The sequence below is a fragment of the Nelumbo nucifera genome, chromosome 1 (assembly GCF_055504915.1).
Source record: "Nelumbo nucifera cultivar China Antique chromosome 1, China Antique-T2T, whole genome shotgun sequence".
NCBI lineage: Eukaryota > Viridiplantae > Streptophyta > Magnoliopsida > Proteales > Nelumbonaceae > Nelumbo > Nelumbo nucifera.
Genome location: NC_142649.1, coordinates 178,293,378 through 178,312,212, shown reverse-complemented (window position 1 = coordinate 178,312,212; position 18,835 = coordinate 178,293,378). Strand labels below are relative to the sequence as shown.

The 18,835-nt window shown below is 35.6% G+C and overlaps 1 protein-coding gene across 1 annotated transcript in view; it reads left to right on the top strand.

The window, feature by feature from the left end:
* The first annotated feature begins 7,018 nt into the window (after positions 1-7,018).
* Positions 7,019-18,835, top strand: part of LOC104600369 (mitochondrial inner membrane protein OXA1-like) — a 31,043-nt gene continuing 19,226 nt past the window's right edge. Inside the window, exons 1-5 of the mRNA XM_010263274.3 lie at positions 7,019-7,181; positions 7,732-8,207; positions 12,605-12,695; positions 16,094-16,141; positions 16,926-16,984. Coding sequence (XP_010261576.1) covers positions 7,732-8,207; positions 12,605-12,695; positions 16,094-16,141; positions 16,926-16,984 — 674 coding nt within the window. The 5' untranslated portion in view covers positions 7,019-7,181. The remainder of the gene's footprint in view (positions 7,182-7,731; positions 8,208-12,604; positions 12,696-16,093; positions 16,142-16,925; positions 16,985-18,835) is intronic.

Sequence of the window (18,835 nt, the reverse complement as noted above, 5' to 3'; positions counted from 1 at the left end):
TTGTGGAACTGTCTTTTGACTAAAGTACTCATTTTTTATTTAATTGTAAGGTTTAAATTGTAAATTGAACTAATACTTTTCACCTCATCAAATTTCCCATATTTAAATCTTACACTTTTTAACAACTGAACAAAAGAAAAAAGATACACCAAAAAGATAAGATATTACAAAAAGATGAGTCTAGCTAAGTAGTTATGCTTGTCAATGATACTTAAAATCTTCATAACTCGGTCTGATTATCACATATTTGGATGAGATATTTATGTAATCATCTTTTGATTTTGTTATCTACACCCGATTAATAATAAAAAACAAAAAAAAAGCATAATAACAAAAATAAAAATACATAAAGTTTATAAAAATTTTGGACATATTATTACTATCATTATTATCATCTTTAGTTTCCACATGTAAAACATGTACTCACTTACTATTTAATGAAAAGGTGAGTTGGAGTGGTGAAAATTAATATTCATTAAATTTTTATTTAAGAAAAAATAATAAAAATGGCAAAAAAATGGAACTTGGTTGTATCCCACCATTGATGCAAGTGATGAAAATTGAGAATGGAAAGAAATTAAAAAGTGAGGAAGAAGATGGGGTGAGGGTTTTGAGTATGGGGGGATTCTAGGTATTTTAAATTTCTTAAACTACTCTTATGGTTTAGTGATTTGCCTAAGTGTACCCTTACTGTTTGAAATTTGACTAATGCTACCCCTACTGTTTATGACAATTAACTAATATTTACCTTACCGTTAATACCCCTTAATTTCCCATTAACAAAAAGGTAAAAAACTTTATATATGTTTCTTTCTCAACCCTTATTTTATCTCTCTTTTCCCCATTGGCCTCTCCCTCGTTCTCTCTCCTTTTTCCCTTCATTTGTTGGGTTCACGGTCAGAGTAATAAAACATACAGGAAATCCGTCGTTGCTTTGCTGTGTTTTGGTCGGACCAAGCGACAAAGAGCAATGGAGGATCTACCGGCTTTCGGAGAGCTTCAGCAAAATGAATAGGGGAGGTCCACTGCTGCTCAATCTGCCGATTGGTTTGGCCAAAACGCACGGAAAAAAAAAAGAAAAAAAAGAAAAAGGCAAATCCGCCGTTGTTCTCAACTGTTGCTGGTGTTTTTAATGAGCATGTTGCCACAATCTCCATTTCTACAAAAGAAGAGAAGAAGAAGAAGAAGGGACATTTCTCGATCTACCGTCGTCGTCATCGCCGTCCTCGTCACCATCACCACTACTACTGAAGAAGTTGTTCGAGCTAATGCCTTCGTTGCCATTTAACCCATCTCCACCATCCATATCGTCAATCTTCTCTCGTAATATTCCCATTACTGCTATGAATCAACTTTTTGTTGGAAACTGCGTTTGAATGGCCGCCGATGGCCATTGGCTCTGCCAAAGCTTCTTGTCTTGAGGCGGTGAAAACACCACTGGCATGTCCATCTCGCACACGAACTTTGAGTGCTCTTTTAATGCCTCCAAGTCCTAAACTCGCCGATCAACAACACCGCCCAACAAAAACCAGAGACCAAAGATGAGGCCTTGAACATCATCTTCTTCGCTTTTGTATAATGCACAAAGACCAGAGACAAAGCCTCATTGGATGTAACCAACTGATAGCAATGGTGTGAGTCGGTTTCGCACCAGTCCTCTCTCTCTCTCTTTCTCTCTCTCTCTCTCTCTCTCTCTCTTTTTCTTCCCCTTAGTTCTCTCTCCCTCTCTCCCTTGTTTTATTATCATTGACTGTGAATTTCGAAGAACTTCCCTTTCGTTCCCGTCCTACTCTCCTATATCCCTCTATTCTCCATCGCCGGTGGGGAAGTAGCTTCCCCATTTCGATAGAAGCAGCTTTGCCGGTTGAAAATTTTGAGGGGCTCAGCCCGCACGACCCTGTTTCTATCGCTTCCGGCACAACGATCATGTCTCTATCGTTTCCGGCAAGGAGAGCATGGCTTTGGAGAAGCCGTCAGTTTCGCTAGTTTTTCCCACTCTGTGGATGTTATCTTCTCCAGCTCTCTCCTCTGTTGCTCCTGTTCTCATTCTCGTCGGTCTTCGGCACCATTATCTGCCTCATCTCCTCCAACTTTAGTTTCGATAGGCAAGTTGGGTTGTAGAAGATCAGTTCGTTGAATGTTTGTTGATCCATTGTGTTCGATGGATCGAGAGAGATGAAAGAAGTTAGACGGAAAAACTGAAAAAAGCAAAAGCACAGGGGTTCACAAGCATGAGGGTATTTTCAGGATTTTTGAAAAAGAATATTGGTCAAGATGTCATATGTGACTAAGTGTGACGGGAAATTAATGGTAGGAGAAGTTTTAAAGTTACACTAAATCAACAGTTAATTAGTTAAATAGTAAGGGTAGCTTAAGAAATTTACCCTTAAACAAAACCTAGAAAAATGAAAATGAGTTTACTTAAAATGCAAGAAGCGAGAAACCACTCATCAAATGCTTTTCCAAATGAGCATTTTCATTGGAAACGCTTGTTTACTACTTTTTAGCCAAATAATATATGTTTTTTTTGGCTTTTAAAATGCAATAAGCACTAGAAGCACTTATTTTAAGTCGCGCCAAATGCGTTCTAAATCACACGAATAAGTTTTCTTTTTGAAAGATAAAAGTACTAGATTAAATAGTTTAAATATTTACAAAGTCCTTAACCCTCGGAGTCCTAGCAGGATAGTCATCCATAACAAAAAAATATTGAGAGTGCAATTTAGCCATTTGGGACACCGTATGGGTAGGGCTATTAAAAGTTCATTTTACATAATAAAATTGAATTTTTGAAATGCTCATAATTAAGTTCCTGGTCTTTGACAAGAGCCAATGGCATAACCAGGGCAGATCATTCGTCTTTTGTAAAGCCCGCACTATCTGTCGAGCATCCGAACATATGAAAATATCTTCACAATTCCAACTCTGAATTTCTGTTAAGGCCTTAATAGTAGCAAAAAATTCGGCTTGAACAATAAAGGTAATGGTAGAGGTTTGGCCTCCAATCATTTTTAAACATGATAAATTCCTTGAAAGAATGATAATGGCAAAATTGAATAGACATCAGTAAAGATAATTAAATCTGTAGATCTGTTAACTAGCAACTGAAACTTTGGAGCAGTAGAGAACACATCAACACCTTGAGAATCATTATAAGAAATTGGGGTATGTTGGACTGTTTGGTTTGTCATACTAATGATGGTTTCTCATTCCGACCGGACATACCAAATATAATAACAAACAATAGCAATCCACCCTAAAACTTGTAAAAAAAAATAATTGATTTGTTTGAAATTGGAGTATAAAGGTTATTTATACAAGTGACACAGGAGCCTTGAAATATATTATTGAGGTGTAAGTTCCAGGGATCTGTAAAGAAAATAGCTTGAGCATATTGACAATCAATAAAAAGGTGCGAAGAGGAGTCTATTGCTTCATTGCAAAGAACACAAAGTTTATCTTGAGGGTTAACACAAATCAAGTCCTTTACTGGAAGAAAATTGTTAAAAACTCTCCAGAAGAATAATTGACATCTAGGGGGAATAGAGAATTTCCAGATTTTTGTTTAGCAAAATTTAAGATGGGAGATACTATTGCTGGTTTCTTTTGCAGTCCTCTTTTATTGTAAATTTGCTTGATTTATGAACAACCCGGATCCAAGTGATTTCATTATTCAAAGGGAAGAGTTGAGTTCTCAAAACTTTCACAGCTTCTTCGGGTGAGAACAATGAATGGATAAGGTTGGTATTCCACTGACCCAAGACAAGGAGATTTGAAATACTCATATTTTTCACTTGAGGAGCCAAAGGCAAAGGAATCCAAGAGAATTCATTGTGAGATTGTATCCAGGGTACTTGGTCCACAAAGAAATAGGAATTTTCATTTACTAGGTGACCACACACCAAAGCTAATTCCATAATTTTTGGGCTTATTTCCAGTAAACTGAGCTTGAGGAAGTAGTTGAATAGGGTATGAGATTGTGGTGTTTTAAATATTTTGATTTTCAAACTTGAACCCATGATTTATGTTGCTCATTTAGGTATCGCCAATCAATTTTTTTTAGGAGGGCCAGATCTACCAATTTCAGATTTTTTAGCCCTAAACCTCCAAAAGCTTTTGGAAGAGTAATTTTATGCCAAGAACACCAACGACAATGATGACTTTGAGAGTTAGAAACACCCCACCAAAAATCTTTGATAATTTTTTCAACACTATTAATCGTTTTTTGAGGATATTTTAAAAAACTCGTAGAATGGAGATGATCAACTTGAAGAACGTATTGGATTAAATTTTTTCCCATCTTGGCTAATAGCTGAAGCTCACCATTTGTTAAGTTTGGAACTGAGGTTTTGTAGGACATAATTTAATTTAGCATGTTTGTCTCTAGCCTGTAAAAGGAGGAAGACCTAGGTATTTGGAATTTCGTTTGAGAGGGCCTATGTGTAATTGTCACATAATCATTCTTTGGTGTCTTAGATGAATATTCTTACTACAATAGATACTTGATTTTTTGAAGTTTAACAAATGACAAGAAATTGACTTAAATTGAAGAAGAAGTTGATTCAAATTGTATAATTCTTCTATATGGGCATGAAGAAACAACATAAGATCATCCGCAAAAAATAAATGGGAGATCATTGGAGATGAATGATATAGTTTAATGCCTTGTAATTTCCCTTCCTACTCCGCATGCAAGATTAGACGGGACGAATCCTCCATAGCCAAGATAAATAGATAGGGGGAAAGAGGTTTCCTTGACAAAGGCCTTTGTAGGGACAAAAATGTCATTCCGAAGTACCATTAATTAAAACTGAAAAGGAGATCGTAGAGATGCATTCTTTTATCATTAGACAAAAGTCTTTAGGGAATTTGAGGAGAGATAAGACTTTTAGGAGAAAACAACATTCTAAACGGTCATAGGCTTCAGACATGTCTAGCTTTAGGGCACCATAGTCTATACTTCAGTTTTTGTGTTTAAGAAAGTGGAACATCTCACGAGTGATAAAAGAATTATCAATCATTTGACGTTCTGGGACAAAAACTACCTGGTTTTGGGCAATACACTTGTCAAAAGGTTACGAAGTCTAGTGGCTAACAGTTTGGCTATAACTTTATACATTACATTACATAAATTGATAGGACGATAGTCTTGTACTTTCTTACAATATACTTTTTATTTTGGAATTAAGTAGATAAAAGTGTGATTGAGCCTTTGAAGTCGTCTTTTATTTTGAAAGAAACCATGGACTACCTGTACTAATTATAATCCCATCATGTCCCAATATTCCTTAAAGACTATAGCTGGCATTCCATTCGAACCCGAAGATTTTAGACTTCTAATATTAAAGAGGGCTGATTTTACTTATTCTTCATATGGATTTTCGAGAAGCATATTGTTTTCCTCTTTAGTAATAATGGGATTAATTAAATGGGGTAAAACCTATATTTCATGTGGATCCTATGACATATAAAGATTTGAAAAATGGTCTACAAAAATTTGGGCAATGTACTTATGGGAAGATTTCCAATTATTGTGTTCATCCTTGATGCCCTCAATATGATTCCTTTTCATCTTAAAAAGAGTACTCCTATGAAAGAAATATGTGTTTTTGTCACCCAAATGCAGCCAAGTTTGGTGGGATTTTTGTCTCCAAAAGTTTTCAATTTGCCACATTGTTGATTCATAATCCTTGTACACGCTATTCAAAGTAGGAGAGTCCACAACATTAGTTTGTTCGACTTGAAGAATTTGATCATCTAGTCTTTTTTAAATTCTCTCTAGGTTCCACAAAATAATTTTTCCACCAATTGATTAAGTATTTCTTGATTCAATCAAGTTCGAGGTTTAGTCTATAAGCTGCATGACCACTGATTTGTAAACTCCATTCATCCTTAATAACATCTTTACAAGAACTATCTACTAACCACATCTCATAGAAACAAAAGGGTTTAAGCAGGTTTAGGATTTGGGGATTTAAATTCAGAAGAAGGAGGCAATGATCTGATCCACATTTGGAACCTAAGGATAGGGAAACATTTGGGTATAGATTTAACCATTATGGGCAAACAACAACTCTATCTAGAGTTAGTTGGATATGGCATTTACTTATTTTATTTGTCCAAGATAATACCTCCCTCTTGAATACTTAACTCTAAGGGTACGTTATTTTCTCGGATTTTGAAAGGGGGGAAAGTTGGTCAATGGGATTTTGGTTCCATTGACTAAGAACCCTATGTTCTTTTTTCATATTTATGTGAGGACCAGGGAAAGCTTATTTTCGTGGGTATGATACCCATTTCCTAGGTAGGTAAATAACTTTTCCACTTAGGGGGGAAGTTGCCACACTTGAATGGGACAAAATGCCATTTTTAATAATGATTTTTTATGGCTAAAATGGTTATTGGGTTATTTACATGAGAAATAAAAGAATATGGATAAATGCACTTACCTAGATAAATATTTTTCAGGAAAAACTTACTTACGTAACTGTATTTACCCAGATAAATAACTTACTGAAAAATGAAGATGCCTAAGAGATTAAGATTTAAAATTAGATTTCGGTACAATCTAGACGTAAGAAGGTGAAAAGTAGAAGTAGAAGTAGAGGGGTATAAAGTATCCATCGAGGCTGCTTCATTAAAGCCACCCATTAACACAGTAAGGGAGATTAATAGATTGTAGCCAATTATATAAATTTGCCCAAAATCTATTTCTTTGACTTTTGATAGAAGACCATAAATAAAACCAAGTAACCAAGATACCGAATGTAAGTGTAATTTTACCTTGAGTAAGTAAAAAAAAAAAGAAAAACTGAAACTTGGAAACCGGCTTTCTAAATTGAACGTTAATGAATCAATGAATCAAACGTGGATTACAAACCAAAAAAGAATCAAATGTGGACATAGGTATTCCGGTTAGATCCGATTTGTTTCGTTTTGCCGTTCGTTAGCAGCCCTAGTTGTTACTCGTTTAGGAGGGAGGCTTCTATTGTTTGGGCCAAAATACTGACTCGTGGAGTATAAATGGGACTGGGCATCGGTGTTCGTTTTCTCTTGCACTGTCTTAGGGAAAGCGTCGCGCCCTCCCTACTTAGCGAGTCTCTTTTCGCAGCAGAGACTATAAGAAGAAGCTCCATCGTTGGAGTCTGGACATCAGAGAGAATCGAAGAAGAGCTGGAAAGGTCATACCTCTCTATGTTTTTCGCATGTTCATTCTTCATTTACGAGTCATTGATTTCAGTTCGCGTATCGATACTAGTATTCTGCAAATGTTTTGTTATTCCATTTCGATCTTAGATTCCAAATGAAAATTGAACAGTAACTTAATTTAATTACCAGTGCAATCTTCTGTGTTTCATTAACGTTGTATTGGTCTCTTCATACCTACTCCGATGAAGTGGGAATATGTTTTTGGCCTACTTTCTATCGATCGCTCGATGTTTCTCCTTTCTTCCATTTTTATGTGCTTGTTTCTGATTTGAATGCTCTGGCAACCTCACTTTATCTGCAAAAGTGTTGACTCCACCTTCATCTTGTTTCTCCATGCTCTGCTAATGATCATTAGTTATTATGACCTCGGATTTTTCCATTTACTTTCATATTTGAGATTTTGAGTTCCACGAGCTTTTGATCTGTCTGAGTTCGTGGATATGAATCCTAGGGTTTGTAGCCTCTCTCTCTAAACGTTCTCTGTGCTATACAATTAACCAAATTTTTTTTTGCCCGCAATAGATGGCTTGCAGGCGTAGTATTTCCTCCAGATTGACTCTTCTCAGGCAACGGTATCACCCATCATTTGCTTATATTATTCACGACGATGATGGTAAACGTCAGCCTCCTCCTGTTACAGACGCATCAACTCGACCTGCAATTAGTAACATTCTGCAAAAGCAAACAGGTGTTAACAACATCAACAAAGCAAGTGCTTGGTTTGAAACTAGGTTTCAAGTGAAAGGATTGTCATCATTCTCTCTCCCACCTGGGTTTGGACCCTCTTTCTGTAGGCATATGTCGAGCACAATTGGAGAAGGATCGGATAAGATTGAGTACATAAGTGATGTTGCAGAAATTCTCACGGAGAAGAGTGTAGATGTGGCTCAGGTTCCCGCTGTGAGTGAAGTGGCTATTGCAGCTGCTGATTCTTTCTATCCTGTTGCCGCCTTACAGTATTTAATTGATGGCATTCATTCCTTTACTGGCTTAAACTGGTAAGTACTTGTTTCTTATTTCATGTATGTTCTTTTATCTTTATTGTTTATCTAGGTATCATTATTATCATTATCTATGTTCTTGTTGAATTTATGTGTTAAATATTATCTCATGCTGTAACAATCATTCATATTGATGTTCGTGTTGGTTATTTAATTACATTCCAATCATTCACCCTTTGGGTTGATTGGTTGTGTTTCCATGATGCTAAAAGTCCAGTTTTTATTCTCAAGTTTGTGATAATCTTCTAGTTGCTGGTTAAGGAAAACAAAACCTGATACCCCCCCCCCCCCACACACACAAAAAAAAAAAAAAAAAGAAAAGAAAAAAAAAGAAAGGAAAAAGAAAGCCAAGCAGATGCTTATTCAACACACATGAAAAAATGTGTAAGATCTGCTGCCTCACCCTCCTTCATGATGGAAGGAAAGGCGAACCTGCACTTCCACCATATTGTTTACATGGAACATAGACATTGGGCATGATTATCCTTCTATAACCTAGCTAATCAATAGGGGTGCTCATTTCCTGCCTAGCCCATTCTGGAAATTTCCAGGCTTTGGCCTAGGTTTTGTGTTCAGGCCCGGTTAGTGCCCGGTCCACATTAGGTGCAGAAGTTTTAGGGCTGGGCCTGGGCCTGGGCCTAACACTTCAAGCCCGGCCTAGCCCACAATATGTTATGTACATATTAAATATATACTTATGTGTTTTATGCTACATTATATTTTTTCATGTATATAAATATTATAAAATGACTCATATAATATATACTATTTGGTAACAACCTTTTTGTATGTGCAGGGGTAAGGCTGCATACGTCTATCCCTCCCCAGACCCCGCATTGGTGGGAGCCTCGTGCATTGGGCTGCCCTTTTTAGACATATAATATATACTATATAATACCTTATATGAATTATATCATATATTTTATACTTATATGTCAATCTTCCAGTTCGTGAGAACACCAAAGGTTTTAGGGGTGTCTATTGTAAATGTTCGACCACCACCCCAAATGAGATAAAATATATATTAATTATGAATAATTGCAAAGGAGCCCTTGAAGGGCTGAAGAAGAAAAATAAAGAATTTACAAAAGAGCCCTTAAGGGGTTGAAAGATAAACAAGAAGAAAAGAAGACTAAGACTATAGTACAATAGGGACTATAGAACTATAGTACATCAAGTGTCTCCATACTTCCCCTCAAATTGATGCTGAGACATAAGCATCAGTTTTCCCACCATATATAGATGTCTAGATCTCATCATAGGCTTTGTAAGTATATCAACAATCTGCAAATCGGAAGCTATATGTGGAAGAGAGATGGAGCCAACAAGAAATAGATCCTAATAAAGTGACGATCCACCTCAATGTGATTGGTTCTCTCATGGAACATTGGATTAGATGCAATCTTGATGGCACTAGTGTTATCAACATAGAGAAGAATATGAGAAGGGAGGTGAACACCAGGATCGACAAGGAAAGATTGAAGCCAAACAATCTCACTGCACACAGATGATATAGCCCTATATTCGGTTTCTGTGGATGACTTAGAAACTGTTTGTTGTTTCTTGTATTTCTAGGAGATGAGGGAGTCACCCAAAAAAACACACCACCTTGTAGTAGAACATCTGGGGCTAGGGCAGCCTACTCAATCTGCATCAACATAAGCCCTCAATTGAATAGGAAAGGAGGATAAGAATAGTCCCTGAGATAAAGTGCCACGAACATAATGGATGATGCGTAATTGCTACACTAGCGAGTGCACTAGCCGCTCAAGTAATAAAGTGATGAATAGAGTATCGTTCCCACGAGGACTTATACAATAACTACTAGTAATATATAAGCCATCTATTATCTGATTAATCGAAATGTTAACCTAATCAAAACTAAATTCCTAACTAACAAACTATCTCTAGCAAATTGGATCAAACACCTTTCATGCAGTTGAGAAGACAAGCTATATGTGAACAAATTTGGTTCAGCAATTAATTCTCTAGGTCATTTGATTGGATTGGGATTCAGCCTTGGTTTGGTGAAACCCCAATGTTATGGACAACCTCTCTCGAGCGCATGCTCAATCTATGCATGAGTGATGATTTTTATATCTCTATCAAGAATCTAATCCTCATGCATGCGTTAAGATCAAGAGTTCTAGGGCATCATTGCAGAATTGAATGAATACCAATCGAATTGTACAAGTTATCTCTAACCTTGTATTCAATCTTGATTAGCATATCCGAATTTCTAAACTCTTTCTCAAGCAATCTAGAAACTCCCAGAATTAAGAACAGTTCGGCTAAACAGAAATCAGATTGTCTAAATTCTTCATCAAACAATTCAGACAGTCCAACATACAAATTCAATTCGGCTAGCTATTCTAACAATTAAAATCGTAATCAAGAAACATCAAGATTGAATCTAATCCATTCGAATAACCCTAGAGAACTAATTACAGATATAAAATTACATGAAACATGATTCAATTACAGTAAGAAAGAAGAATCAAGTGAGAAAATATCATGAAACCCTAGCTGAGATCATTTACCACTTGCGCAGAATTCAAGGAAGAAGATAACCTAGATTGATCTCCTCCAATGGCTTCTTCTCCAAATTCGGATTCAACACCTCTTTTTCTCTTGAAGCTTCTTGAATCTCCCCCTTTCTTCTCTCTTGTGCGCCTCTCTCTCAATTCTCCCAAAAGGATTTCGAACCAAAGGAGTTTGAACCCTTTTTCTCTCTTTCTCTTCTCCTTTTATAGCTTTTTCTTCAGCCCCTTTCTCTCTTCTAGAAAGTTTGCTGCCTTTAGGCTCCTTGGGCTGCACTTTGGCTGCTCTTGAGCTGTACATGGGCCTCCCTCTTGCTGGGCCGAATGGGCTCCCTTGGTGAGCTTCGGCTAGGCTCTCTCCTTGGGTTCTCCCATGGAGTGTTGCCTAGGCTTCATGGGCCGAATAGCCCTCCTTAGGCTTCTCGGCCGGGCCTTTCTCCCAGCTGGGCTGAATTGTCTCCACTTGGCCTCTTTTCCATGGTTTTATGTTATCTTTCCCCTAAGCTGGTCTCCCTTGATAATTTTATGAAATCAAGCTAAATTGAGATAAGAATTTACACAAATCAGCATCAAAACCATGCATAAACATCAGAATTTATGTGTAATTTGCACACATATCAATGGATAATCTGGTGGACAACAGTCACGTGGAGACACTTGATGTACTATAGTTCTATGGTCCTTGTTGTACTATAGTCTTAGTCTTTAAGTAATCTTCAGCTAGAGTTCGATAGCAATCAAAGTACTCAAACAATCCTCTAATCATCCAAGAAGTTAATCGAATGAGCAGCTGGTAGACATGACCTACTCTGATACCATGTCAATCTTCCAGTTTGTGAGAACACCAAAGGTTTCAGGGGTGTTTACTGTAAATGTTCGACCCCCACCTCAAATGAGACAATATATATTAATTATGAATAATTACAAAGGAACCCTTGAAGGGCTGAAAAAGACAAAATAAAGAATTTATAAAAGAGCCCTTGGAGGGCTGAAAGATAAAAAGAAGAAAATAAGACTAAGACTATAGTACAACAGAGACCATAGAACTATAGTGCATCAAGTGTCTCCACATTATATGTCATATAGTAGAAGATATTATATATTTATAAAATTTAATTAGTGACTTAATCCCAAAGCCCAGCTTTGCCCTGGCCTGGCCCATGATCACTCCTACTTATCAACCATTAGATGTGCCTACAGAAGGAAAAGGGATATATTATTAGAAAACATTGTTCTAAATGGAAGGAAAAGTTTTCTCCTGATGCTGTTGATATTGATGTTTTTATCCCTTTAAACACCTTGATGCAGAGCCAAGGAGACCATGCCCTTTATATTTTATATAACGGATTTGGAGCTTTAAAAATTGTCACTAAAAATTTTTCTCCTCTCAATGGCTCACTGGCATAGAAAAGGGACTACTTTGCCATTGATCTATTAACTTCAAAAATGAATAAGTGATCAGCCAATTCATTAGTACACCTAACCAATAAATAGCTAAGTGAGCAGCCAATTCTTTAATACATCTAACTGATATCAGCCAATTCACTTTTTTTTTTGATAATGGCCAATTCACATTGTTTATTCCTTGCATGTAATGCTTTATAAGATGAAGAAGCTTTTCCTTTGGTACTTAATGTTTGTAGTGTATTACAGATGTTATTGCTATTATTATTTATTCATATTTTGAGAAATCAGATATCTTTTTGTAAGTAAATTTACAGAATATTAAGATAATGTATAGCGCTAAATAGAAAACTAGGAGAGATGGTCATTGATGAAGAAAAAAAGGAGAGATGGCCATTCATTTTGGCATGTTCTTACATCTTAAATAATAGGATTATATTCTTTCCTCAGGTGGGCATCCATAGCTTTAACAACCATCTTAATTCGAGGAGCTACTATTCCACTTTTGATAAATCAACTCAAAGCTACTTCAAAGCTTACTGTAAGTTGCATAGTTTGTCTCTTCCTCTCTTTGTACTTATATTGGTTATTTTCTCTCATTTTTACTTAATTATGGATACAGACATATGTTGATTCATTATGAAGGCATGCTTTAAGTAACTTCTGAAATCACTCATGCTTGTTGAGCATACAATCTTTATTGCTTACACACGGACATGTGCATGATAGCTTCATTTTAAAAGCATCAGGGTGGATGCCTTTTTGGACAAATAACTTTACTTTCTCTGGTTTTCTAATTGTAATTTGGGTATAAGCAGATTTTGTTATACAGCAAAACCTGAATTTTCATAGAACTTTATTCATTTTTTCTTTAACATACCATTATTTGACTTATAATGAACTAGAACTTTGTTGTTATTATTTTTGTTACTATTTTTTATATGGTTATCGATCTTGGTTACTTGAATTAGTCTACAATATCAAGGGGACAATATCCTAGATATCTAAAGTTTTTCTTTTCTTTATTAACCCTAGATGTCTACACCACAAATAGATACTGGTTTGAAGAGGTTCACCATTTGGCATGAATTAGTGGGGTGGTTTTTTGACAAATGGATGGCATTTGTCATATTTTAAATTTCTTATTATTTTGTATTTAAAATACTAAAAGAAATTCAATAATCATGAATGTTGTATATGAATACAAATTGCATTATTAAAATTCAACAATAATGTATGTTGCATATAAATACAAATTGCATTATTAATTCATAAGGCAATATTCCACATGTCTTATGAAATACAATTAATTCCATATGCAATATAATTGATTCCCATGAATTTTCATATAACAAGAATCCATCAAAATTGCAGCAGAAGAAAGAAATAAGTGACAAAACATGAATTTTGAATCCATGTATGGAAGTATTGTAGCGATAATTTAAGCAAATAAGTAATGAGCAACAAACTAATATATATTTGTAGGGCACAAAGAAAATACAACATGGCGTGTGACATATAATACTATAATAGTTGTCTACCTTGGCATTTTCTTGCTTATAAAGGTGGTAAACATGCATGCAAAAAAGGTGTGGTAAAGGCATGGCCCTAGAAAGCACCTCCTAGTATCACCTTCGTAACTACATGAAAAAGGGTAAATAAGTGGGAGCACTAACATGGTCACTCTCATAGTTTTCAAGGCGCCAAGGCGAGGCTAGGCGATAGGGGGGTGCCTTGTCACCCGCCTAGGCGATGGATTTTTTTTAAGTAAAACCATATATCCTAGGGTAGTTCCCTAGGTTCCATAACCATCTTTCCTTAATAATTATTCATAATTTTCATAAGAGAAGTATAAATTTCATGTTTAAGTCTAGAAAATCAACATTTTATGAGTAGAAAAAGAACAAAGGAAAGAAAATTAAAAAAATATAGGGGCTGAACCACTACTTCTGTTATAGGAAAGAAGAATAGAAAAGGTGGAAGAAGAAAATGTGTTGATTAGACAAAGTTTTAAGTTCTTCCCTTGCTTATTGGTTCAGGTTTTGAAAATTTTGAGGGTTCAATCAAGGGTCAAAATTTCGATACGAATACGATACACCCTGTATTGGGTGTATTGTATTGTATCTTTGGGGTCCTGATACCTGTTTACAGGTGTTTTTGGGGACTCATTTTTTTAAATAATATATATTTAAAAATGAAAATGAAAACCAAAGAAATAAAAAATAGGGGGAGTATCGTTACGAGTACTGATACACTTCTGCCAGTACACAGAGGTGTATCGATACTTTGAACCATGGGTTCAATACAGCAGTTAGCAATGTTTGCGTTGATTTAACCCTAACAAAATAAGAAAATAATAAAAAGAAATTAGTATATAAACACATAAAATGAATATTCTAGTTTAATAATGTCTATTTTATAATTATAATGTCAAAAAATTAAAAATATAAAAGTATTTTATAACCCAGTGCACAAAACTGCTTGGTGACCGGGCGAGGCGAGCCTCCAAGGGCGCCTTGTCACCCAGGCGTCGCCTTGACAACTATGGTCACTCTCTAATCATCTCTTTATTTATTTTTTAAAATCTTTGAGCTACTATTATGTTGCATGGACATTTCAAAATGGTGCACTGTCCATGTTGGGCATCAATTTTTAGTGTAAATTTGTGCCAGATACCTTGCCACCTTGCCAAAGCTATGTCCTTGCCATGTGCATATATTGAATTCTTCCACACTTCATGGATTCTCTGTTCTGGGCAAAACAAGGGATAAATAGGGAAACATTGTTCTGGGCACAACTGTAACTCTTGTTTTAGCATCAACATTCATGTATTCTCTGTTGTAGTTTGTGTATTTGCCGTTTGGAGAGGCTGCATCTCGCGCCTCTAAGGGGATTTTCTTGTATCTAATCATTATTTTAATGGAAATGATTTTATTCATCAAAAAAAAAAAAAAACTTCCACACTTCCATACCAATAGAATTTTTTGATCACTCATTAAAAATGAAATTTTCTTCTTCTCCAGATTTTCAAGTCAATGGATGATGAATGAGAGTCATACAGGGCACTATACGAGTACTCCTATTTGATCACTTGTTAAGGAAATACACACATTGATAGGGCTGTCAATGGTATCCAATTGCCTGAGTCCAAATATGAAACATGATCTGATTAATCTGGATATGGATATCAAGCATTAGATCTGTATAACTGGTTCAAATTTGAATTCACCCTATGTGAACCAATTCAAACCCAATTGGGCAAACCTGAACTTTTTTCCTATGAGATAATATATTATATATTTAAATAATTCATATTTTACATTTAGAAAATGGATTTTTTCAATCAGGTTGTTTTGAACTTCCCAAGAATCTTCCAGTGGCCACCTACTTGATTTCCCAAAAGGGAACCATATCTCTTCCCCTCACCTCTATTAATAGAGCAACTTTGAGCCAGAAAACCTTTGAGGTGTCCAAAACAAGCCATTTATTGTATGTACTTTTTAATTTGTTAGAAATTGGACATATTATATCAGTGGGGAAATGTTCCAAAACAATGTGAGGACATGGTGCATGCCTCTATGGTCCACCGTAGATTGTGAGTGAACTAGCTGCCAACCTAAAGGGTTTCTCATCTGTTGGATGTCTGCATCAGCCATATATTTTTTCCATGTGGCTGAAATAGGCGAGTCTTTTAGTGGATAAACCCAATTGACCTATTTACTTTACTATTTTTTCTTTATTTTTGGTACTTTCAATGATATATTATAGTTGGCAGGTGTCCTGTCATTGGTCAATGGATTGCCTACATGTTACTTGGGCAAAACTTTAACTATTTGTTTCACCCCTTTTGTCTAATGTTATCTAATGTTTCTGCCTGTTATTTTAAAAAGTAGAATAGTAAGCAGCCAGTTTTTGATAATTTTTGTTTATACTATGCAGTTGATGAGGCCACGTTTGGAGGAGATTAGACAGCAAATGCAAGATATGGTACAGAGGCTTAAAATTGTATTATTTTCTTTATATGATGGGAAAACTAACTGGGTATTTAGTTACGATTTTTTTTTGTTTAAATTCAAAGGATATTTTATCTACTTTTACTTCTATGGAAGTAGATAATAGGTGTGTGAATAGTAGCTTGGTTCACTTTCTTAAAACTTGCTCTTTTCCCTTCTCTCTCTCTCTCTCAAACAATTTGAAAAGCCACTTTTGAAAATCTGTTACCAAATGTAATTTTTGAGTTTTATTTATTTATTTTATTTTATTTTATTTTTATGCCAGAAGTTAAGAAAAGGTTGCTCCCAAATGTTTATTCAAATGCATCCCAAGTTACATGCTGTAAACATTAGTTGTCTGTCAAGCAGCAACATGGCAGTAAGAGATTCACCATTTAATGGGTCCTACCTAGCAAATCTTTTGTGTGAAAAAGTGTTTTGTATGATTGCCATAAAAATAGTTGTAGTTATTCTTGTTGTTGTATCTATTAACTATTTACATTCTTTAAGTGATTAATAAAAAGGTTATGGCACATATATTAGTAAGAGGGCACGTAGATAAATAAGCATGGTTTACAATTGGGCATAGTTATGATGCAGGAAAATCGCATCTGCAGTCCATAATATGTTAATCAGAACATTTTGCAGTCTCCATGTGTACAACTATGAACAATCGGTCCTTATCAATCCAATGCCTAATTCCAGTTTCCTCCTTATGCATATGTAGTAAAATGCTAACTCACTTTCAGAACACTGATTGATACATTTATCTATTTCAGGAAATGGATCCTAAGGCTGTGGCTGAGGGTCAGAAACGAATGAAGGCAATATTCAGGGAGTAAGCCACTAATTGATGTTTTCATTGAGAACCTGTGTTACATAATTTGGGCAATCTTTCATATCTTGGTCTCCTGTTATAAAATTTTCTTTCTACCTTCCAAAAAAAAGTTGATCTCATTTAATCTTTGGATCACTGTCTCCAAAATTTTGGTCAAATGATACATATAAAAGTATAAAACTAAAAAAAAACCATTTAGACTCTTAAACTACAAATCATCAAACATTTAAATAACTTTTATACATATTCTATTTAATATCTGATCTGACTAAGTCAACCCTGTAAAGGACTAAATGTTGACTTGGCCTTGTATATATAGGATGTGTGTGGAAAAAGGTTCCTAATCAGGCCAATCTTTATACCCCGCCTGATAACAGACCCAGTGGTTCCTATGGTCCACTATGTATTGTAGAGAGTGAGGAGTAGTAAATGAGACATCTGGGTTGCTTTTGAACACCTCGGAAGATTCCTGGGTTGTTTAGGTCTCTCTAAACCAGCCAACTATTAAAATGTGCTTTCTTAGGGGTTGTTTGGTACCGTGGTTCGTTTTGTAAATGGCGTGGATCGTTTGGTTCCGGTCCATGCCACAGTGCAAAGAGTGTCCGTTTGAGTTGTAGCTTAGTCCACACTATAGTGTGGATTGAACTGGGCCATATCGCAATTTGTTGTCCACAGACCAATCCACGCCACAGTAGATGCAATAATTTTTTTAAAGCTTTGCAATAAATTACCAAGGTACTTTATTCAAAATTTTGTCTTACAAAGTATCCACATTGTCCACACCGCAGTGCAGAATGCTTTGACAGAGTGTGGTGTGGTTTCAACCATGCCACAATGGGGCCTGGTGGAGTGAAGTGATCCACACTTTATTGAGTTACACACTGAACAACCCCTTAATTAGATAACTTGCACTTTTATCTAGATGACTTATCCAATTTCTGCTGTATGGAGCGTAGTTTTCAAGGCACCTAGGCAAATCTGAGTGACACTGGGGTACCTAGTCATAGGCAATCAGAATTTTATAATACAAAGAACTAACTTTTGGCTGGTTCCCTAGTTTTATATACCATTCAACATGTATATTAATTGAAAAATAACAATTCTTTTTATTAAAAACATCAAAATTTCTCTAAAAATGTGGCAAATCATCAGATCTAAAAGATAAAAAATCTTTTACAAATATTAGTTTCATTATTTTCGAAGTACTACTATAATAAGTATTTAATAGAGCAATTTCATATGAATTAGCAAGCTAAAGAAGGTTATTAACTTTATATGATAAATATTCAAGATGGAAAGTAACATAGAAAAAACAAGGATGGAATTTCTTTTTTATTTAATTTGTCAGAGAGAGAGAGAGAGAATAGAAAAAAAACCTCTTTATACTTCTATTCTTTCTTTTTCTCTCCTAAAAACCCTTTGATCTTATAAATTTCATTAGTAAAACATTAAAACAAAGTATAAATGATATTCCACCTTTGATGGCAAATCTTAAGCACAAACAATGGGATGCATGTTAGTAGTTGAATCCAAGAGGCCGGTGTTGGATTGGAAGAAGGTTGCTGATCTTTTAATGCTTAAGCTGAAACTGAGGAGTACCTTTATCTTAACCCCCTTTTGACAGTGTCAAGGCAGTTCTAGACCCCTTGGAAAACCTGGTAGGTTTTGAAGCCTTAAGTATTCAAGTTGATTTGGGGACTTTCTCTCTTTTTAAAATGGTCTCCATCTTCTAACTCTCAAAAGTCTTCTCAGTAGAAGATGGTGTTTTAGTCCGGGTAGTTGGTCTACCTTTTCATCTCTGGAATCATGAGGAAGGTAACCATCAGGATTGATGGTCTGTTCTTACCAGCA